Below are 23,436 nucleotides of genomic sequence, written 5' to 3'. Positions count from 1 at the left end.
CAGACATTAAAGTATGGGACTTCTTTGATACACGTAGAGGGAGAGAGAATAACCAAAATTGCAACAGGTGGAAAGTTAAACTATCAACCAGAAAGTCCAAGGCAAGAGTTTATCTACAAGTGCTATGGTCAATGGCAGCATCCATCGAGGCAGTGCCTTGGGCAAAAGGCACATGAGACTGCTGAGGGAGTACCTTCTAGCCAGCAAAGCTCCGCTAAAGCTGGATTTCGATTGAAAGCTTCTGTTTCCACCTCACAAAGGAAAGCCTCCACTGGTGGCAGAACAAAGGCAATCTGGCCAAAGACTCTAGTTTAGATCCTCTTCAGTGGGTCCTACTGATGACAGATGCCAGCAACAAGGGCTGGGGGGGCGCACTGCGAGGGGCAGTTGGCAAAAAGGCTCTGGGCCCCCAGCAAGAAAAAAATGTCTCCATAAACAGGCTAGAGACCAGGGCAGCTTGCCAGGCCCTAGCCTGTTTCAGAGCAAAAGTTGGAAGGCTGCCCAGTCAGGGTCCTCTTGGATAATGCAACAGAAGTCTACATCAACAAGCAGGGGTAACCAGAAGTCCAAAGATGACATTGGAGATTGCACGGCTAATGGTATGTGGAGGTGGTCTTCTGCCCAATGTGTGTGTGTCAGTAGCCCATATATCAGGAGCAGAAAACATACAAGCAGACTTCCTAAGCCAACAAAAGATGGACCTAGGTGAGTGGGAACTGTTGGAGGAGGCTTTTCAGCAAATAGTATCCTGATGGGGATGCCCCCCCAATGGGATCTGATGGCCAACAAAAGCAATGTCAAGGCAGCCAACTTCTTCAGCGGGAGAAGGTAATGGGGGGTCCAAGGGAATAGATGCATTAGAGGAGTGGCCCACCAAATCCCTTCTGTATGTGTCATTCCCCCCCCCCCCCCCACGGCCTGTGATAGGGAGAATCCTGTACAGAATTGGGTGTCACTAGGGATGAGTAATCCTGGTAGCAACAGACTGGCTGAGACAGCCATGGTATGCGGACCTAAGGAGACTAAGAATAGAGGAGCCAATCAGGTTTTGCCCAGTGCCAGTCAAGATGGAAAATCCAGCTCAATTCTCTCATGGCATGACTATTGAGAGGGACAGGTTCAGAAAGGCTATTCCACAGGGGTAATTGCCACACTTCTTACAGTGCGGAAGCACAGTTGCTTACCTGTAACATGTTCTCTTAGGACAGCAGGATGTTTTAGTCCTCACATGTGGGCGACAGATGGAGCCTGGCACAGAAATCTTTAGTCAAAGTTTTTAGAAACTTTGACTGGCAGACTGAGCATGCCCAGCCTGCTGTTATCCACGTGTCCATGCGAGGTCCCCCTTCAGTCTCGTAACATAGCAAAATATGAGCGAAAAATAAAACAAAATGAAGGTGAGCTCAACATAGTGGGGAGGCAGGCAGGATTCCTGAGGACTAACATCCTGCTGTCCTAGAACACCTGTTACAGGTAAGCAACTGCGCTTTCTCCTAGGACAAGCAGGATGGTAGTCCTCACATGTGGGCGATTACAGAGCTCCAGACGGACCCCTGTGATCAGAGGGACCCACAGTAGCCAAACAAGATGCTAACGGGCACAACACAACTGTGGCACTGTGGGAAAACCAGGAACAGTCTGGCCCCACGAAGAGCACGACGAAAACAGTTGGGTTCAAGACTGGAATCGATTGTGGAGGTCAGACTGGCCAAAAGTGCTGTCCTAGTAACTACCCCTGTTGAGGCAGTAGTGAACCACGAATGTGTGGAGAGATCTCTAGTCACGGCTCTGCAGATTTCAGCATCAGGGACTGCATGCAGATGGGCCACTGACTCCGCCATAGCCCGCAGAGTGAGACTTCACCTTGCCAGCCAGCTGGAGGCCTGCCTGCTCATAGCAGAAGGCAATGCAATCTGCTAGCCAGTTTGATAGGGTCTGCTCCCCACTGCTGCTCCCACCCTGTTTGTGTCAAGACACAAAGAGATGGGTGGACTGTCTGTCTGTCTCGCTGTATGGTCCAAGTAGAAGGCGAGCGCCTGCTTGCAGTCCAGTGTGTGAACAGCACATTTCCCTGGGTGAGAATGAGACCATGGGAAGGATAAATTTATTTGTTGATGTGGAAAGCAGTCACCACTTTTCGGCAGAAATTTTAGATACATGCGCAGCACTACACGATCATGGAAGAATTTTGTATAGGGAGCGTATATAACCAGGGCCTGGATCTTGCTGACCCTGCGAGCGGACGTTATCGCCACCAGAAACATAAAAAAACTTTCTAGGTGAGGAACTTCAGGTCACAGGATTTGAGAGGCTTGAACGGATGCTGAATGAGCCTTGCCAGGACGTTGAGATCCCATGGGGTTGCCGGCGGGTGAAGCGGGGGGCTTCAGTTGAGCTAGGTCCCACATGAAATGCCCAGCCAATGGCTTTTCTGAGATGGGCCCCCCCACGATGCCCTGATAAGTGATGAGGGTGCTGAGGTATACTCAGACCGAGCTGGTCTGGAGGCCAGACTGTCAGGTGCCACAGATAATCCAGCAGGCGGGGGGGATTGGGCAGGAGAAAAGGTCCAGTCCATGACCGCCGCATGAGGTGGAGAAACGCTTCCACTTTGAGCTGTAAGATCTCCAAGTGGAAGGTTTCCAGGATTCAATCAAGACCCTGGAAACACCAGAGAGCTGTAAGGGCTGGAGGATCATGTGCTCAACATCCACACCATGAGGGCAGGGCCCAGAGGTTCAAGTGAGGCAGGGTACCCTGGTTCTGCAGTGAGGTTAGGGAGCTGTCCCCAGTGGAACTATCATGCTCATGGACAGGTTCTGGAGCAGAGGGAACCTTACCTGTCTTGGTCAGGAGGGTGCCACCAGGATCATGGTCCCCCCCATCCTCTTGCAGCTTCAGAGACAGAGAGAAGTGGAATAGGGGGTACGCATATATATGAGACCTTGGCCCCAGTGAAGGGAGAATGTGTTGCAGGCTGGACGGTCCTTCCCTGGATTCAGGGAGCAGAACATGCTCAGAGTTTGTGAGGAGAGGCAAACAGGTCCATGTCCAGTGTGCCCCAACCTCAGAATAGGTTGGCTACCACCGCTGGGTTCAGGGACCATTTGTGTGGCTGGAAGGACAGACTGAGGTGGTCCGATGGTACATCCCCCCTGGAGAGGGCCCAATCCCAGATCTGTATTGGCTCCTTCCCACCCCCGGCCAGGAAGCCATGCCACCTTGCTTGTTGATGTACCACATTGCTGCCTGGCTGTTCGTTCTGATGAGGATGACTTTGGAGGACAGCCTGTCCTGGAAGGCCCACAAAGCATACCGGATCATCCGCAGCTCCAGAAAATTTATCTGGTAGAGGTACTCAACCGCAGTCCAGAGGCCCTAGGTTTGCAGGCCGTCCATGTGGGCCTCCCACCCCTGAGAAGGCATTGTGGTGAAGGTCACCTGGTGTGGCACAGGCTAGAATGGGAGCCCAAGTTCCAGATTGGACTGGGCCTCCCACCAGGTTAGGGAGAGACGGAGGGGGTCCGTGACAGTCACCGGCACTTCCAGATTCTGGGATGCCTGCAGCCACTGGGACCACAAGGCCCACTGCAGGTCCCTCATGCGGAGGCAGACCAAGGCCACCATATGGCCCAGCAGGTGGGCCGGTACACTTTCTGTTGCGAATGAGAGTAGCCAGTGAGGAGAGGGCAACTGCTTGATCCCTGGGCAGGAAAGCTTTTGCTTGTGCAGTGTCCAACCTGGCATTGAAGTCCAGCCGTGGAGACAGATTGAGATGTGACTTGGGAAAGTTGGTAACGAATCCCAAGGTCTGTAAGGTTTGAACTGTCAAGCCTAGAGCATTCACGGCCCCAGAGTGGATTTGCTCCAGATGAGCCAATCGTCCAGGTACGGGAAGACAAGGACTAAGTGACACCTGAGGCAGGCAGCCACCATTGCCAAGCATTTGGTGAAGACATGTGGGGCTGATGCCAGCCCAAAGGGCAGCACTTTGTATTGAAAATGTGCTACCCCCACCAGAAAGCAGAGGTACTTCCTGTGGTTGGAGACAATTGCAATATGGGCGTAAGCCTCCTTTAAGTCGAGGGAGCAGAGCCAGTCTCTTTTTGGAGAACTGGGATCAGTGTACCCAGAGACCATTTTGAATATTTCACTTATGAGAAAACTGTTTAATGCCCTGAGTTGAGAATGGGGCACAAGCCACCAGTCCTCTTCGGGATGAGGAAATACCTCTAATAGAAACTGTGGCCCCACTGCTCATGGGGAACTGGATCTACCGTGTCTGCTGCTTGAAGAGCAGAAAGCTCCAATTTGAAGGACGACCTGATGAGCAGCTGTACCCCACAATGGACATATTTGTGGGGGGAGAGAAGCAGTCTCTGGGTGCCTGCTGAAATTCAGGCAGTAGTCCTGGCGGAAAATGGAAAGGACCCAACAGTTCAAAGTGATGGTCTCCCACTGGCAGGTAAAGCAAAGAAGCCTGCCATGGAACTGGCGTTTGGCTCATGCCCCCTCGCTACCAGTCAAAAGCTGGCAGACTGGGCTTGCTGGGGAGCTGGTTGGGCCCTTGGAACTTGCTGCTGCCAACCACAGCCTCTAGGACTGGACCAAGGCAGGAGAGTACAGGCAGAGAGAACCCAGCCTAGAGGGCTTCCTGGTGGCATAAGGACCTGGCGAAGAGTATCATGCTGATCTTTCAGCTGCGCCATGACCTCTTTTACCTTATCCTCAAACAGGTCCTCTCCTTTACAGGGGGAGGTCCACAAGCCTATCCTGAATCTCTAGTCAGAGGCCCAGAGCCAAGCTAGCCATCTAGCACAGACTCCACCGGCAGCTAGGAGGGCAGCAGTTTCGAAGATGTCATAGGTAGACTTGACTGTGTCCCAGCAAGGCAATGGCTGCAAGGGACTCCTGCTGTTGCTGGGGAAGGCCCTCTGCAAACTCCTGTACTTGCTTCCATAGGTTGCGCTCATATTGGGTCATGTACAGCTGGTAGATCAGCACCACCAAGATCTCTTTTGGAGCGTTGATGAACTGGAGGACCTCTAGCATCTTATGATGGGTATCATCCTCCAACAGGAGCTGGAAGGGAATGGCCTCTGCCATGGCCCTCACAAAGCTGGCGAAAGACAGGTCCTCTGGTGGAGAGTGGCTCCACTCCTCTGGAGGGGAAGGCTGAGAGGGGGGGGGGTCATCTGAGAACACGTCCAAGGAGTCATAGGGCCCGGACACTGAGGACACCAGCAACATAGATTGACTCCCAGGCATTGAGGGGGGCATCGGCCATGGTACACCGGGAGGAACCGGTAGCAGCCCAGGGAACTGTGGGTGCCCGGTCCCCAAGACCTCATCCTCGTTGGAGGACTCTGGATCACTCCGGTGGAGGGAACTGGTTGCCAAGGAGACATCTGAGGCCTCTTGGGCACCAGTAGGATGCCAAGAAGGACATCCAGACGCTCCAGCAGAGGTGTGAACAATGAAGGCGGAGGCTCAGGCTCCAGTATGGGGCCAGAGGCGCCGGCAGCTCGATGCACTGAAGTGCTTTGAGGAGTTAATTTCGGAGAGTGAAATGTGCAGCCAAGTGGGTGATTAATAGGCTCATTAACATGCAGTTGCATTGTGATGAGCGCTATTAGTTTCGGGGGGGGGGGGGGGTTGGCTGCGCTATTACCCCCTTACAGTATAAGGGGTAATAGCGCATCAAAAACACGTGGCCAAACGGGGGCTAACTGAGCTCAGCTGAGCGCACGGTTCTGTATTGGCCTGAAAGTATTCTCAGCCTCCTGTATCTGCTACTTCTATGATATTAAAAAAAAGAAAGCCACAAACCACCCACACCTTCATCTCACTTGTGACCATGGGCATCAGATATCCACATCCTAAACAATCTGTCCATGCATCCTGGTATCTCAGATAACAGTGTGTAGGTCCCCTATAGCCTCTGGCCCTTTTGGCTGTGAGCCAGACAGCTTAACAAAAAATGTTGCATCACTAGCCTGGGAATGAGCAGTGTTTGCGTACAAAGCAAAAAAATAAGTTATGGCCAGTTCTCAGTTTCTAGTTTTATTTCTTATAAGATGGCCTCTAACTACTGGTTTTTTTGGGGTTTGTTTTTTTTTTTTTGGTTTTGTTTTTTTAAGAGGCCCCTGCTTCCACAATCCTGTTGTGTACAAAATATCGGCACACAGAACTTCCTCACGTGTGTAGAGAAAGGCAAGTAGCTCTGGTTATGATGGTGCATAGGCTGACCAAAAACCCATCTGTTGAGCGGTGAATTTAAAATCTGACAACATATAATCCAATTCAAACACTTATCAATTCGTTATCCACTGAAAATGTATTAAGGACTTTTGTTAGAATTAGCAGATGCACAAATGTGGTGATAAATGCCTTAGTTATTGAAAAAAAGACTTCATTTAGAAAGTGTCCAATTCTGAAGGCCATACCTTCTAAAGGCATGCAGACACAGCGGAGACAGTCCAGAGCAGGACTGCCAAAATGCTATAGGAACAGCAACAAAAGCCTCATGAGATGAGGCTTAAAGATGTGTTACCCCATCTCCTTTTAAGGAACACATCATATACCGCCACCAAACAAGTACTGCATAAGCAGTGGAAAAAAAAAAAATCCCTTCAGCTGAAGAGTTTAAACACAAGAGGGCACAGTATAAAGCTCCAAGGCGATAAAATGAATTAGAAAAAAAAAAACATTTCACAGTAAGGTTGGCAGAGCAAAAAATCCACGAAATTAAAAAAAAAAATCCTCTGTGCTTATCCCAGGCTAATAGCAAAGAAGTGAAGGGGAAGCCACAGATCAACTGGAAATTAAGTTAACTATCCATCTCTGGTGTACCTAAGCACTGGCACAGGGAAAAATGCAGCACTATCAAAGCCAGCCATCGCCAAGGCTTCAGGATCTACAGAAGCTGCAACTAATCAATACGCTGTCTGTGTGGCACCAGAAACACTCTAAAAGTGGTACAGGTTTAGGAAAAATAAATAAAACTTGATTGCCTATATGTCAGCCAGGATTCTGGGATCCTCCAGTGTATGACAAAATTATTATAACCTGATTACACAATCATGGGATAGGATCATAGAAAACTTAATGGAGAAATTAATTTTGTTTTCTTTAGTATAGACAGACTTGACTCAGGACTAGTGGATATTGTGCTCTTCTGCTAGCAGATGGGAGACTGTCAGATTTCAAGATCATGTCACTCTAGATATTCCCCTGCAGTAACTTCAGCTCTTCAGTATTCTTGTCGAAAAGCCATTGTGGATATATCTTTGCTCAATTAACTTGAATGAACTGGTTCAAAAAACTGGAGACTGCTAGTGCACTCAAACAATTAATGCAGACACCGGACAACTGTGGGTGTCTTGAACTAAGGGTAGGCAGCGGCTTACCCATATTTGTTTAGTCTCTAGGTTTGCTTTCCGAGGTTTTGGGAACGATAAAATAGATGGAATAGCACCCTGTATTTTGTTGGGGCGAGGGGACTGGAGTTCTTGCCTTCAGACTGAGTAGTCTTGTCAGGGTGGCTTCCACTGCCAGCCTCTTGGTGTAAGAGTGGCAGAGTGACAAATTTGTCTCAAGGGATGCTGCGGAACTCCAGAGAGTAACCTTCTCGAATGATGTTTAGTACCCATTTGTCTGACCTGATCGACCCATCTTTGGTAGAAGAAGGCAAGTCGACCCCTTATTTCCTCTTCCTGTGGATGGGTCGGCCCATTCTCATTGTGGAGCATGGCTGGAGCCTGCCCCCAGGCCTGCTCCTCTTGGTTTGTTCCGAAAGGGCTGGGACCTTGTGGAGGGAACGATGTGCCTGGAATTGAGAGTTCCTGTAGGGTCTAAAGCATTGCAAGCCTCTGCCCTTTGTTCTTCTGGGAGAGGGATGCTGAGATCTTTTATTCCTGTCTTTCAGTAGCTGAGGCACTGGTGATTTGCCCCACTTGCTGGCTAACTTCTCCAGTTCGCTTCTGAACAAGAGATCCTTTAAAGGGCATTCTTGTGAGATTTGCTTTAGATGTTGCATCAGCAGACCAATTTTGTAGCTATAGTTGTCTTCTGGCTGCCTCTACCAAGGCTATGTCTCTGGCTGAGATACGCACCAGGTCTGAGCTTGCGTCAGTCAGGAAGGCTGCTGCAGGTTCCATCGTCTCACCAGTATACGTTCCGGAGTTATTTGCCTCAAGAGAAGAGCAAGCAATCCGTAGTGTCATTGCTGTTGCTTCGAAGGCCTGCTTAAGGATGGATTCCAATCTATCCAGAGTATCTTTCAATGCAGCCCCTCCCTCAACAGGAATTTTTGTTCGCTTTGAGACGGCACAGACCATGGCATCCACTTTTGGAAGACACAGGTGTTCCTTGGTCACTGGTTCTAGAGGGTATAGGGCTTCCAAGACCAGACCCCCTTTGAAGCTGGACTCTGGGGCATCCTACTCCAGGTCAATCAGTTCCTGGATGGCTTCCATCATTGGAAAGTAGCTTGAGGCTTTACGAAGGGACACCAGGATGGGGTTCTTCTTTGGTTCTGCCATCGGGTCTGTGCCTGGAATACCCAGAGTCTGGGAAAGAAGGGCTGGTAATTCATCCTTGTGGACGAAGCAAAGCATGGTTTGGTATGATTCGAGGCCTGGTAGAATTTCTCCTTCTTCCAGGGAGTCGCCATCATCTGATGTGTCTGGGTCCCTATCAGGGAGATTCTTGGTTAGGTGAGGCATCCGAGCATGGCCGGGAGGATCTTGTGCTTCTGGCCGGGGTTGAGCCTATGGCGTAGCCAGGGCTGATTGTGCCTGAACGAAGGCTTGCAGCCCTTGGAAAAAAATTCTAGCTAGGAGAGGTCCCTGGATCCATGTTAATCCCAGGTGGAGTTGGCGTAGGAGCCCCTGGTGTGCCCTCTTGTGCAGAAGTCATCTCAGATGCATAGGTCCAGGGAACTGTGCCTGTAGTAGTTCCTCACCCATCCCTGACAGTGAGGGACCAGGCTTTGGTTCCCCCTGGGCTTCCTGCAATGCTGGCAACAGGCAAGACTCCAGTTCAGGCTGAGTGGCTCTTATGTGGTAGGCTGAGCAAAGAGTGCGCCTTCCGGCCTGCCGGTGCCATTGCGTTTACATGCGGGGTGCGCTAGTCTGTATTGGACGCATGCAAGTTAGGTGGATCGGCTGCCCGGCACGTACCGCCGTCTAGAAGGGAAGATGGTGCAGACGATACCCGCACGTAAGATGGCGTCAGCCGATGGTCTCCATGTGTGTGGACCCCTGAACTGGATTGGGGCCTAGCCCAAGGCTGCTCTCTCTTAACCTTGCCGGAAGAGAGATTCAGTATAGCAATCCAAGCTCTGGAGATCTGAATTTAAAGTTTTCTCTTTTTCTTACCTGGTCTCCGTGCTTACTGATCATGTGTGACCAAGGCTCACCTCTGATTCCTCCCCCAGGAATTCGACTGGGGAGGGAGCCTTAGGTATCACTGCAGGAGAGCGGGGCTCGATCTTCTTAAAGGTAAACTTTGTTTCTCCTTGCTGTAATTCTTAAAACTATTCTAGTGTGTGGGATAGTGTCTGCATCTGCTAGGAGATGGAGAGATACTGAAGAGCTGAGGTTACTGCTGGGGTATATCTAGAGTGACGTCAGCTTGAAATCTGACTCAGTCTCCCATCCGCTAGCAGAAGAGCATAATACCCACTGATCCTGAGTCCATCTGGCTACACGCTAGGAAGTGATGGAATAAATTCAAAAAAAAAAAAAAGATTCTGGCACTCTGGACGAGAGCAGCAAGGAAGCTGAATTTCTTGACTTGGGTGGCTTATGTTACTAGTATTGAATTTTCTGTTCCTTAAACTGCTATTCAGGAACTAATGCTGTAGTGAGAAGATCAAGCCTCTCTCATTACCACCTATCAATTTAAAGTTCAAAAGAAACCTGGAAACGTGTGAATCTCACATATCTGGTTAATCAACAGTGAAACATGCAGTCTTTAGACAAAGAAAATGAACACATTTTGAACAGGAAAAAAAAAGACAATCTATTTTAAAAGAGTCAAATCCACAGCCTTTCTGCAACCACCACTGGAGCGGCAGAATAAGCAAACTATTTTAGACAAAGTAGTTTGTTTTTTGTAATTGCCAAAGACTCCCATATTCTCATTCAGAGTATTATATAAAATTTCTGAGTAGGTATCAGTAATTTTAAAAAAGTGAAAATTTTTGGCTGCACTGAATTGGGCAAGGGGTGTGGAGGGGCATCCACCTTAGTTTGCCCCTTTTAAAACACAGAATGCACTTCCTGTACTTCTCGCGGTCACAAAAAAAAAACAAAACAACCCACACTCTTACCATGAGCTGGTTTTGGTCCATGGGCCACAGTCTGCCCTACTTCCTCTAATCTAACTGCTGTTTTTTGTTTTTAAAGCACCAAGCACTATAACTAGGTAAATTGACTTAGAGAAAACATTTTTAAAACGTCAGGGAGATGTGGCCATTATCAAAAGTATATGCTTTTTTTTCTCCAAAATGTGTAAATGAGAAAATACACCATTATAAAAATTTTTAAAAACAAGATGTTGATATTCTGACCAGTCTAGTACTGATTGAATGGCATCAGTGTGTCCTTTTATCCGCACCTAAGCTTGCCTTGCATTTTAAGAACACTGCGTGGAAAGAATTTGGCATATGACACATGATATTTTATGTTACCTTTGTAATCTGCCAAGAGCAAGGGCATTTGGATTGGCTGAATATAAGTGATCCTAAATAGGAAGACAGAAACAATACTTACTGTCTGAAAGCAGGGGTGTAGGTGTAAACCGAGCTGCTGCTCAAGTTATATACGAAGGGCAGATGTTTGCTGATATCTGTTGTTGCCCAGTTACTGAAGAAACTGTTCAGAAGGCCTTGGTCTCCCCCTTTGCAGAAACGAGTAAATAAAAGAAAACCAAAAGAAACCAGGAAAGAAAAAAAAGTAAAAAATACAGTAGGAGCCACAGTATAGGCAGACATACAAACCAAGAATCCAATGGAGACATGGATTCTCTCAAGGATTAAGGGGTAACAAGAAGTTTTGTGCAGAACTAATGGCGCCCACCTAGATCCCCAAACTAAAAAACACCCTCTCGGGATAGTCTTTGGCCCTCGACATTCTGAAAACCTGTAGTGGCTAAGAGACACTCAACACAAGTTATTGGCAGGGGGAGAGGAGGAGTGAAGACAGTGATCACATAAGCCCAGTAAGTAGGCTAAAAATGGAGCAAGTTAGGATTTGTATGTGAGCAGACTACTGCTTTCAACAGGTCTCTTCCACAATGCATTTTTAGCTACTCCAAAAAGGAATAAAAAGCATGAACAGAACTAAACTAATCCAAGTAACTGAACTCGCAAAAGAGAATGATGTTCCTGTGGTCCGAGAGAGTGTGCACTGGCATGGTGGCTCTGTCATGTGTGCTATCTTGTTGCAGACAAAACTTTTGTTTTCCATAATGAAGCATTAATACCATGCTGCAACCACATCAAAAAGATGGGAGGATACGCTTTCAGCATGCTGACCCCCAAACCTCCCTCACCATCATTCCTTGGCAATGAAAACACAGTCCCAGGCTGCCACAGAGGAATGCTTGCTGAGGGCCTCCAACAGGTGCTGCTCCCATATCATTGGAGGTAAGGCTCATTTTGTTTATATGGGGCTGCTATAAAAACTATTTACCACCATATTCTCGGACGGAAAGGTCACATCAGCCCATGGGCCACCAGCGCTCTCTGACTGCAGGAAAAGCAGGCGTTTTGACAGCTGAAGCGACAGCTGGGAGCACCATAAAATCAACAGAAGTTTCCTCCCTGCACTATTTTCTTAATATGATGGCCCCCCAGTCTGTGACATCTGAGGGTCCACTCTGAGATGACTGCTTCAAGTCCAGGAAAAAAAGAAAAAAAAAACACATTCAAAGCCCATTTCCACAAGTGAAACTGTGCTTTACCCAAGGAAATGGGCTTTCTGAAAACTGCTCACTATGCAGATAAAATTATGTGCACAGTGCATTTGAGGGTGGAGGGGGAAGAGGGAGGACCTTGAAACACAACTATCTTAATTTTCAGAAAACAGTATGTGGCTTTTTTTTTTTTTTTTTTTTTTTTTTTTAATAAAAAAGTTCCTCTGTGCTGCCTGCCCTCTTCCACTGAAGAATTGGAACTACAAATCCATACATACTACGGTGCAAAAACGCAAATGAGATCAGCCTGTCAGGGCTGGCCTGGGTCATGTCATATAGCCCCTGAATCTTAAAGGGATCACAGGCATCCTTGGTGACATCTTTTGAACACACTAACACACTTCTGCGATTCTCAGCATGAGTTCTGCAGGCTCAGCATACAGCAGGGTGGCTCGAAAGACCATCCTAATTAGAATGCATGCATAAAAAGTTCAGATAATAAATGCAAAGTTAGCTGGGAAAGAACAAGGGTGATTTTTATTTAAACAAAAAAAAAAAAAAAAAGAGGGGGAACTAAATAGCTTAAAAAGATATGGCTAAGACCAGAATATGACCTACGTTATAGCATCACAAGGAATCAGCTTAGCCCAGGTATAATTACAGTCAGATGTAACCAAGTAGCTCTCAACTATGGAATCAACACTTGCTTCTTGCCACATAAAAACTAAAGCCATTTCTTGTCCTCACTTTTCATGGGCATCATGGACTTACCGTCAAAGCTGCCGTGCTGTACAGCAAACTGTAGCAAGCGCGCATACATTTCCAGGGAAGGTCTAAAGACAAAGACCCCGCTGTTAAAGCAATCCGGCCAACCGGAATCAGGGGCCGCCGAAAACTCATCGCGGTCAAAGAGCTCGTCAACGTTGCACAGCACCTCGAAAGAGAAAAACCAGGAGGAAAGCTTACACACAGAGCAGGACTTCCCAAGCCCCATCCTGGCGGGTTTTCAGGAGAGCATACACCAGGTCTCCAGCATATGCAAGGCTAACATCTCATGCAGATTTACTGGGAGACCACCACCAAGCAGCTTGCTCGGTGGTGGTGGTGGTGGGGGGGGGGGGGGTCACTAGGACAGGTTTGGAAAGCCCCTGGAATATACGGCACTAGACTCAAGTTAAGAAACCTTGCCTGGTGTCAGTGCCGAAAGCAGAGAAGCAGCAGCAGCAAAGTGGCTGCTTCATAGCAAACTGGGAAGCAGATACAACTCCGAAACCCTTAATAAAGGCAGGGTTACTGCACAAATGCAAATGTTTATCGGGAGGGGAAGTCGCTGAAACTAAGCCAAGGCAAAAAAAACTAAGCCAAGAACAATGAAAGCTCTAGTACTATGTCTAGGTCCCTATATGTTGACACATGCACAAAGGCTGTTAAGCTTAGAAGGCAGCTACATAGATCCCACAAGCCTGAAAAACCATGCTGTATCACTTTATTCACCAGGAATGACAAACTGGTGGATCTGATTGGGCAATTCTGCTGATTTCTGATAGTTTTCAGGTTTCCAATTACTGGTGCTGCTGCACATTAAACCTGATAGCTGTCAGAAATTGCCCATCACCAATGAGATAGAAGCAGGGATGTCCACTGGAAGCTTGGTAGATTTCCTTTTAGTGCACATTTCATACTTATTTAAATTTAAAGATCTGAAACACTTGAGAAATAAATCTGAAAGTCTGTCAAAGTGAGAATATTTACTGGGTCAGTGAACTGGCAAAACAAAAAAGTCCACAAAATGTGGCAAATGCCATTTGTTAATTCTTTTTCCATCTAATTCTGAAAAAAAATGCAATAAGCTAGTGACGGGGCTTATGCAGAAATGGTACCCTTTCATTACTAGCAACAAGTTGCCCAATCAAAGCTTAATGCAGAATTAATTATGTTGAACCCAATACAGAAAAACATTGCTCTATGACAATTACCTTTTTGTAAAGACAGAGAAAAAAAAATGTATGTATGAAGCAATATACTTAACTAATTTCCTCTGAAAAATGAGCCTACATTATGAGGGATATAATATTTATAAAGTGACCCTTACATATTTCAATGCATAATCTTTTCAATGTATATTGTAACAAAAAGTAAAAAAAAACAAAACATTAAGAAAGGCACACTGTTTAGGATATTCTTAACCCTCTTAAAACTAAAAAAGTGTTATATGTAAGCAAAACCACCAAAGTTTTGAATCGTTTGTTGCAGCTTGAGTTTTTCATCCACACCAGAAATTGCTGTTACTTTCGACTCATGTACATCCTTTTGGGATGTGTCACCTCTTAGCATACATAAATTCACCACTGAGCCAAAAACTCAAGTCTTCCTGATGACTCACCAAGGTGTCAGCATCCATGAAGACACATTTGCTATACTGAGTGAGAGTCCAGCACTGAAGTTTGGTGAAGGTTATACCCAGTTCCGGTCGCCTCATCAGAGCCAAGTGTTCAGAGTCTGCACTGTCCAAGGTGCCTACTTCGATGACCTCATCGAACACTCTGCTAAGGACAGTTCTAAAAAGACCAGAGAGTCCACAATGGAGTTACAGTGGGATTTAACTACAGAAGAGATGGGAATGAGTCAGAATATAGGCTGTTGAACAGAGAATAAGCCCTTCAAGGTCTGTGAGAAAAACAGCAGAAGAGAAGGAACAGAATTCAATAGGGAAAGGCCTACCAAAATTCAATAATTAGAGGGACTGGAAGGGGAGTTGATTCTAAGGATTCTTAGAAGACAAAACAGGGTAAAATCAGGTCAAGTCAGATAATGGATGGTGGGGTAACAGGATCTTAGCATGGTCCAAGTTAACAAATTCAGAGTTTTGTGCAGTGTGCATCACTTGAAAATTAAGACGGGCAGTATCAGAGAGTGCAGATACTTCAGCTTGGATCCCAGAGTAATGGTAAAGCAAACACACGTTTATAAGCAGGTCACAGAAAGTAAAGGTCTTCCATCAACTCTCAGCAAGTGCAGAACAGAAGGTGAAAGCTAGGCTACTCTAGCAAAATACTCTGATCTGTCCAGAGAGCGTTCGCTCTGACGTGGCGTGGTTCAGTAGCAGGATATATCTTTTCTAAGCATTAGGGACCAATGGGACTATAACAAGTTCCAAGGGAGGGTCATTTTCATAAGGTCTTCTGCAGTAATGCTCTACCTGCAGAAAGGGCCCATTAGAAAAAGTGTGCGATGATATTGCATGAGAAGTTAGATGCCAGGAATACTGTGCTGACTCCAGAGGCAACCCCCCCTCCCCATCAACTTTCTAACCTCTGCAGTGAGCATACACTGTTCCACAGATTCATTTTTACTATATATGTCTTTAAGTGTCCTTTGCTCCACTTTTCAGCTTCTTTCCCTCCCCCTTCACTCTCTCTGCTTACCTCCACCTCCTCTGTCCTGAGGCCTAACAGAAAGCTTCCCCAGATCAAAGCCATAGCAGTTACTTCTTCCCAGGAGTACTGTTATATCCCATTTGCAGCATTAAAGTTGCATGCATTTAGGGGCAGAGGCAGGTATTAGTCATTAAAGGAGCAGGATACAGCTCCATCAGGAGTCATTGCTAATATCTGTGCCACATATGCCAGTTGTCATAAGAAATCAGTCCAGTGCTTATCTGCAGGGCTGGAAAAATCCTGGCAGCCAGGTCTCCTGGGTGCCTAAAAGTTTGGCACCTGGAATTTTAGCACCAAAATGTAAGAGAAAGAGGCAAATACAAAAAAAAAGGGCAAAAACTACAAGGAAAAGAAGGGAAACCTTTTCTCTGGCTTGGCCTGGCACCTAAATCTATTCCGATCCTGCTTCTCATCCTATGAGATTCCAGTTCTCTATAATCTAACACTCGCAGAAAAGTCTTACCGCATTCCATGGGTGACCTGGGAAGTAACCAACAGTGCCAGCCTCCTGGAAGTCCCGTGAGTCCTTAAAGACTGGCCAAGAACAAGTGCCCCTTGGCAGTAAACATCATTTGTGGCCAATGTTACGAATGCCTGCTCCATCACTGTGAAGATATAAAGGTAAGTTATGTATCAGCACTTATAGGAGTTGCTTACCAGCTACAGCAAATAGACAAATCTAAAAACACAAAAACACATTTCTCGGTCCCAGGGAGGGTAATATTCCAAGGGACTTCTGCATATAAAGAATCTCTTTGCCCACAGAAGTGTCCCTATAGGATATTGTGTGACCGATTTTCTCCTAAGGAGAGGCATTCCAGAGGCTGGAGTCTGGGCAGGATTGGTATTTACATGCACAATTTTTTTTTTTTTTAAAGCATGTGCAGAAATTCTCGTAGCAAACACTCTGTGCAGTTTGCTGGGATAATTTTCTAACAGGCAGATTCAAAAAAAAAAAAAAAAGTGGGAGGGCCGTGAGGCCAGCGCCCACTCTTCCAACGTGCGCCCAGGCTGCTCTCCTGGACATGTGATTCAGTATTTAAGTTAGTGCTGACACCAATAAAGGAGGAGACAACCGACGCTTAAATTTTACCGGCGTCTGTTGTCTAACCCACTGACAGCCACAGGTTCAGAAAATGGATGTCGCAAAATTGAGCATCTGTTTTCCAACCAGATGGCCTTTTTTTTTTTTTTTTTTTTTTTTTTTTTAAAGTTGGGGTTTTTTTTTAATTTTTGGGCCCTCGACTTAATATCGTTATGATATTAAGTCGGAGGGTGTACAGAAAAGCAGTTTTTTCTGTACACTTGCCCGGTGCCATCTGAAATTAACACCTGCCTTTGGGCAGGAGTTAATTTCCGAGTGTAAAATGGGTGGCTTGGCCGCACATTTTACTTTCTGTATTTCGGGTGACTAATAGGCTCATTATCATGCATTTGCATGTGATGAGCGCTATTCATTTTGAGGGGTTGGCTGCATGTTTTCCACGTGCTATTGCCCCTTACAGTATAAGGAATAGCGCGTCAAAAATGCGTGGCCAAACGTTCTGTATCGGCCTGTTAGTTGATGTATACGCGCAAAGTCCGTTTTGAAAACTGGCATTAAAACTCATGCGCGATCTCACAAAGTCACCCCCCCTGTACTGCCAAATAGATGCAGTAGTTTCTACATTTATCTTTGCAAAAAAAAAAATAGTTCCCTGGTGCTCCACAATACAGTAAGTTGGTGCAAATGCGATGCAAGCGTTTTAAATGATATGGATGCGATTTGTTCTATGTCTTAATTGTATATGTATTTATGTAATCCATCCTGGACAAACTCGCACAGTTTGGAAGTTGCGGAATATAAGCATTATAAATAAAGTTACATTTATCACCTGAGCCAAACAAGGGAGGATGTTAATTGCTCACCCCCTTTCCTGGCTAAAAATAGAGAAAGCCCCAAAGCAGCTGCTTTTCGGTACATGCAAGGAAAGGACATAGGATTCAGGCTGGGGCCTTCAAGAACTGCAAGTGCATGGGCCATACGCGTGGACTGCCAACCTGGAGTCTTACACATGAGGGAGAGGAGGTAGGTTCAAGTGGAGTTAAATTGGTTGACTGAAGGGGGATTCTGGGCAGCAGGAGCAGACTATTCCAGATGGGGCAACAGCCTTGTGCTGGGAGGGTGTATACTGATGCCCCTGCCATCACGTCCTGGATACGTGAAATGACCAGGACATCAGCAAGCCAGGGGAAAGGGTGAAGGGGGGCAGGCAGATTTGACCCAGCAGTGCGAGAAGGGTCTACTATTGGCATGAGGCTGCTCAAGCACCATTAGATGTGGAGCATACTTGGGCCACTTGTACTTTAGTGACTCAGGCTTAAGGTCACTAACGCATCCTTAGCTGACCCAGGGAGCAGAAGCCCTGAGCCAGGAATCAAACCCCCTCCGCATGGCAGGCTGGGCCTAATATAGATCAGTTCCAGATGTAGCTGTATTACAGAAATGCAACAAATCAAGACTCTAAACTAAATCAATAAGTGATTCAAAAAATGTTGAAGAAACAATAAACAGACCAATGCAGTTTGTGCATGCTTCATTTTGAGTTTAGTCCCAAGGATGTGTGTCGTCGTGCCTCTAGCTGTGTTTGCTTTTGATTTTATATTACAGGAAAAACAAGCCACACATTTTTCAGTCATACAATGTTGTCTGCATACTCTAACATGTAAAATGAATGGAGAAAATACATTACAATATCTACACTAATTATCCTGGGCCCTCTGGAGAGAAATCCATGATGGGCAAAACTGAGAACAGAAGAGTTTTCATTGCTTCTGGATGATAGTAGAACAAGCCCCCTTTATCAGCTTCTTCCCTCAGCACCTTCAGGAGCCTGAAACTCAAGAGGCAGCATTTCACAGTCTTATAAATGACTGCTTGTCTGCATTTCATTAGGTTTCTCAAGCATAATATTTTGCTCTTTGCTGCAGTTTTGTGTTTTGATTATTGGCTCACTGGATCTCTACAATATCCTTAAAGTTTGCATGAAATTTTCCTCATGCCCCATTGAAAACAGAAAAAAACCCACCCCTTAGCATTACCACCATTTCTTCTACGAATATCATAAGCCTGATAGAAAAATGCATTTTCAAACGTGATTAAACAGCTTTTCAACAGCAAACACATGGAAATCTCAGTGCTAATTATTTTACATTAGTCAGGGATTTAACAGAGTAGAAAAATTGTCATACACTTGCTATTCAAAAGCAGGGGTTTTTTTGTTTATTTATTTTTAAGGACAACCCTAGTACTAAACTAATACCTAAATAAAGAATTTTGCTGACAAAAATATTAGTCAAATATCAGCCAGGAAAACTATTCAGCCATGTTTATTGGAGTTCTAAACTAAATGCAGCTAGGAGTCCAAGGTGGGGGGAAGAGGGGCATGTTATGCTATTCAGAGAAATGAAATCTGGAGGCCCATATTGAAAAATATTTGTACAGCTAAGTCCCAAACTTAACCGGACAAATCCAACATTTAAATATATCCCACACCCCACACACGCCCCCCAAAATGGATTACAGGAGTTCTGGGGAAGAGCAAAGTTATCCAGTTAAATCAGCGATATCTAAATAGTTAGCTCAGTGCTTCTCAACCCAGTCCTCAGGGCACACCTAGCCAGTCAGGTTTTCAGGCTATGCACTATGGAAATCTGATAGATTTGATTGATTGTGCATAGCCTGGAAATCTATCAATATACATGAGGTAGATTTCCAAAGTGCATAGCCTGAAAACCTGACTGGCTAGGTGTGCCCTGAGGACTGGGTTGAGAAGCAACTCCTCCAGGGCTGCCTTGGAGCAGTCAAGTTATCCAGCCACATGTGGCTGGATAACTTGCTACTTAACAGGCTATATTCGAAATAAGTAGCTGGACAATGGGGCCGATGCAATATGGTGCACTGAGCCGAGTGCACTCTTAACGTGCAGTTAGACGCAGGTAAAATAGGCGCCAATCAATCCCCTAAATGCAATAAGGGAACATAAGAACATAAGAACATAAGAAAATGCCATACTGGGTCAGACCAAGGGTCCATCAAGCCCAGCATCCTGTTTCCAACAATGGCCAATCCAGGCCATAAGAACCTGGCAAGTACCCAAAAACTAAGTCTATTCCATGTAACCATTGCTAATGGCAGTGGCTATTCTCTAAGTGAACTTAATAGCAGGTAATGGACTTCTCCAAGAACTTATCCAATCCTTTTTTAAACACAGCTATACTAACTGCACGAACCACATTCTCTGGCAACAAATTCCAGAGTTTAATTGTGCGTTGAGTAAAAAAGAACTTTCTCCGATTAGTTTTAAATGTGCCCCATGCTAACTTCATGGAGTGTCCCCTAGTCCTTCTACTATCCGAAAGAGTAAATAACCGATTCACATCTACCCGTTCTAGACCTCTCATGATTTTAAACACCTCTATCATATCCCCCCTCAGTCGTCTCTTCTCCAAGCTGAAAAGTCCTAACCTCTTTAGTCTTTCCTCATAGGGGAGTTGTTCCATTCCCCTTATCATTTTGGTAGCCCTTCACTGTACCTTCTCCATCGCAATTATATCTTTTTTGAGATGCGGCGACCAGAATTGTACACAGTATTCAAGGTGCGGTCTCACCATGGAGCGATACAGAGGCATTATGACATTTTCCGTTTTATTCATCATTCCTTTTCTAATAATTCCCAACATTCTGTTTGCTTTTTTGACTGCCGCAGCACACTGAACCGACGATTTCAATGTGTTATCCACTATGACACCTAGATCTCTTTCTTGGGTTGTAGCACCTAATATGGAACCCAACATCGTGTAATTATAGCATGGGTTATTTTTCCCTATATGCATCACCTTGCACTTATCCACATTAAATTTCATCTGCCATTTGGATGCCCAATTTTCCAGTCTCACTAGGTCTTCCTGCAATTTATCACAATCTGCTTGTGATTTAACTACTCTGCACAATTTTGTGTCATCTGCAAATTTGATTATCTCACTCGTCATATTTCTTTCCAGATCATTTATAAATATATTGAACAGTAAGGGTCCCAATACAGATCCCTGAGGCACTCCACTGTCCACTCCCTTCCACTGAGAAAATTGCCCATTTAATCCTACTCTCTGTTTCCTGTCTTTTAGCCAGTTTGCAATCCACGAAAGGACATCGCCACCTATCCCATGACTTTTTACTTTTCCTAGAAGCCTCTCATGAGGAACTTTGTCAAACACCTTCTGAAAATCCAAGTATACTATATCTACCGGTTCACCTTTATCCACATGTTTATTAACTCCTTCAAAAAAGTGAAGCAGGTTTGTGAGGCAAGACTTGCCCTGGGTAAAGCCATGCTGACTTTGTTCCATTAAACCATGTCTTTCCTGCGTCTAACGTGGAGTGAATGTAATAGCGCTCTTCACTCCCGATGCAAAAAGAAAAAAATGTGCATCTGACACCTTTAACTCATCTATTAATGCCTGCCAGGAGCAGATGTGTGCATAAAAAAAAGAAAAGAAAAAGAGAAAAAAAAATTGTAGATCAGGCCCATCACAAAAAAACCAATGCCAAGTTTAACAAGTGTCAGTTTTCGTTACTGGCAGACAGCCACGAAAACAGACGCAGATATACCTGGCGTTTGTTTTCGTGATTAGAAGGCTGGCCATTCCTGACAGTACACGTGCTGCAAAAGCTTAAAAATTTAAAAAAAAACACCCACCTCAGCAGCAGACAGCTGTGAAAACCAACCAACGCCACTAAAACCCATCGGCCCCTCTGACTGAATACAGTTACAAAAGTGTTGGGATATCACCCTGATTCCTGTAGGCAGCTAAAGTGGTAACAGGCAGAAGGGCGAAAAACACAAAAACTTATCTTCCGGTACCTTATGGAGCCCACTGAACGGAATATCCAATGTCCTGGCCAGGTGTTTGAGCTTTTCTCCTTGAGATTTAGCCCCAGCAGGATGCAAGCTGCAAGTCAGAAAGTCAGGACATAGGAGGGCAAAGAACAGCAGGCAAGAGGCCCGGCAGGGGCTAGAAAGTCTCCGCTCTGTTCTGATTAGAGGCGCCTGAAACCTCCCGATTGTTCGCAATTTCATGAAAAAAGGTAATTTAACAGCAAAAAATTAAGAATAAAGGCCAAATAAAAAGCCAATGCTTTCCTTCACTTTTTAGCAGGATCTTTTTCAGTGGAAAGGAACATTAGAATTTTTTTCCCTACGGTGACTGCATGGAACAGCTTCTTAGTGCAGGCAAATTCATCATTTCTTGGCTTCTTAGATAAGATCAGACGCAGATAACTCACCATTGGTTTTAAAACAGAGTTTAATCGGCGTCTGTTTTCGTGACCAGTCACGATTGGGTTTGCATCCTTGCTAACGTGACCCCCTAATTTAAATATTGCATGGCACCCCCCCCTTTGGGGCATCATGCGCATGTTGAGAGCAGGCGCTAACTGTTCAGCGCCCGCTTTCTATGTGCCTTTATTGCATCGGCCCCAAAGTAACACATACCACACCCCCTACTTCAAGGACTCTGCTAGATCCCCCAGCCCAAAAAAAACAAAACACTTAAAAATAGAGAGCATAAGTCCAACTACTCTCTAGCTTGTCAAGTTTAAATAAAAAAAAAAGTTAACCAGTGGGTGCTCATGACTTGTGGTTAATCCCCTACTCCAGTTTTCGACGTAACATTTTATCCCCTACTGCATCTTAAATTTCAACCTCCCCACCCCTGGGCTTCCGAGATGCCTGCTGGAAGCATGGCAGTCTATTCACTCCCGGCTTCTTCCAGCGTTGCCTCTCTGGCCACGTGATCCAGGGCCAATGCCACCTCATTCCATCCTATGGCGCCTGCCTCCTGATCCCTTGATCACCACACTATACTCTGCGAGACAAAGGAATTCTGCCCTGCACAGCAGGGGAGCAAGACTGATACTTCACTTTCAATGCATAGCCAGCATGGCTCTCTGCTTCAACGGCATGGGGGGGGGAATGAAAAAAGGTGGATCTATATTCAGGCAACAATCAACAAGGACTGAATTACATAGGCTGGATAAACAGATAAGCATGGGTGTAGCTTACTTATTGCTGTTAATACCCCTAACTAACGGGCCGATTCAGTAAAGTCCGCAGGACAGCGGGCAAACGCCCACTTGCCTGTGCGTGCGATTCAGTATTTAAATGAGGGCCGGTGGTAGAAACAGGCAAAAGGAGGCACTAGGGACACTAGCACATCCCTAGCGCCTCCTTTTGGCCTGGAGTGGCAGCTGTCAGTGGGTTTGACAGCCTGTTCTCGAGCCCGCTGACAGCCATGGACTCAGAAACCGGACGCCAGCAAAATAGAGCATCCAGTTTTCGACCTGACAGCCACGGGCCGACTTTTTTTTTTTTTTTTTTTTTTTTTTTACACTTTACACCCTTTGGGACCTCAGACTTAATATCACCATGATATTAGGTTGGAGGGTGCCCGAAGAAGTTAGCGCCTACATTTGGGTAGGTGCTAATTTCTGAAAGCAAAATGGGCAGCTTGGCTGCACATTTTGTTTTCTGAATCGCACGGGGAATGCCCAATAGGGCCATCAACATGCATTTTGCATGTCGAGGGCGCCATTAGGTTCGGCGGGTTGGACGCGCATTTTCGGCCCCTTACTGAATAAGGGGTAAGGGAAAACACGCGTCCAATGGTGGGTTAACAGTGCGCTCCGGAGTGCACTGTATCGGCCCAAAATTAAGCTATTTCACTTAGATGCAGTTCCAACACTGCTCTCTACATTAATGGCGGGGGAGGAAGGGAAATAGAATTAAAAAGGTTACTAAGAGCCAAGAGAAACAGATAAGTGAGAAAAAAAGTGCGAAAGCTTTGCTGGGCAGACTGAATAGGCCATTTGGTCTTCTTCTGCCTTCATTTCTATGTTTCGTTTCTATGTAATACTCCAACCTAAACCAAACCAATGAGGAAAAAAAAAAAAAGCAGGACCTGATCTCCACTGACCAATCTGCAGGGCTCTCCAGAGAAAGCCCGATTCCATCTGAACATGGTGGAGCCCCTTGTCCAT

The 23,436-nt window shown here is 45.8% G+C and overlaps 1 protein-coding gene across 5 annotated transcripts in view; it reads right to left on the bottom strand.

Annotated features, from left to right (window-relative positions):
* GYG2 (glycogenin 2) overlaps positions 1-23,436 on the bottom strand; it is an 83,299-nt gene that overhangs the window by 33,940 nt on the left and 25,923 nt on the right. For all 5 annotated transcript variants that reach the window (XM_029603680.1, XM_029603679.1, XM_029603678.1 and 2 more), the window contains exons 2-5: positions 15,823-15,964; positions 14,306-14,480; positions 12,694-12,856; positions 10,779-10,905 (exon numbers count right to left, since the gene is read on the bottom strand). In XM_029603680.1, the coding sequence (XP_029459540.1) occupies positions 10,779-10,905; positions 12,694-12,856; positions 14,306-14,480; positions 15,823-15,962 (605 nt within the window). In that variant the 5' untranslated portion in view covers positions 15,963-15,964. The remainder of the gene's footprint in view (positions 1-10,778; positions 10,906-12,693; positions 12,857-14,305; positions 14,481-15,822; positions 15,965-23,436) is intronic.

Source organism: Rhinatrema bivittatum, chromosome 5 (assembly GCF_901001135.1).
Source record: "Rhinatrema bivittatum chromosome 5, aRhiBiv1.1, whole genome shotgun sequence".
NCBI classification, from domain to species: Eukaryota; Metazoa; Chordata; class Amphibia; order Gymnophiona; family Rhinatrematidae; genus Rhinatrema; species Rhinatrema bivittatum.
The sequence above is the reverse complement of the archived record's forward strand: the minus strand, read 5'-3'. Positions and strand labels throughout refer to the sequence as shown.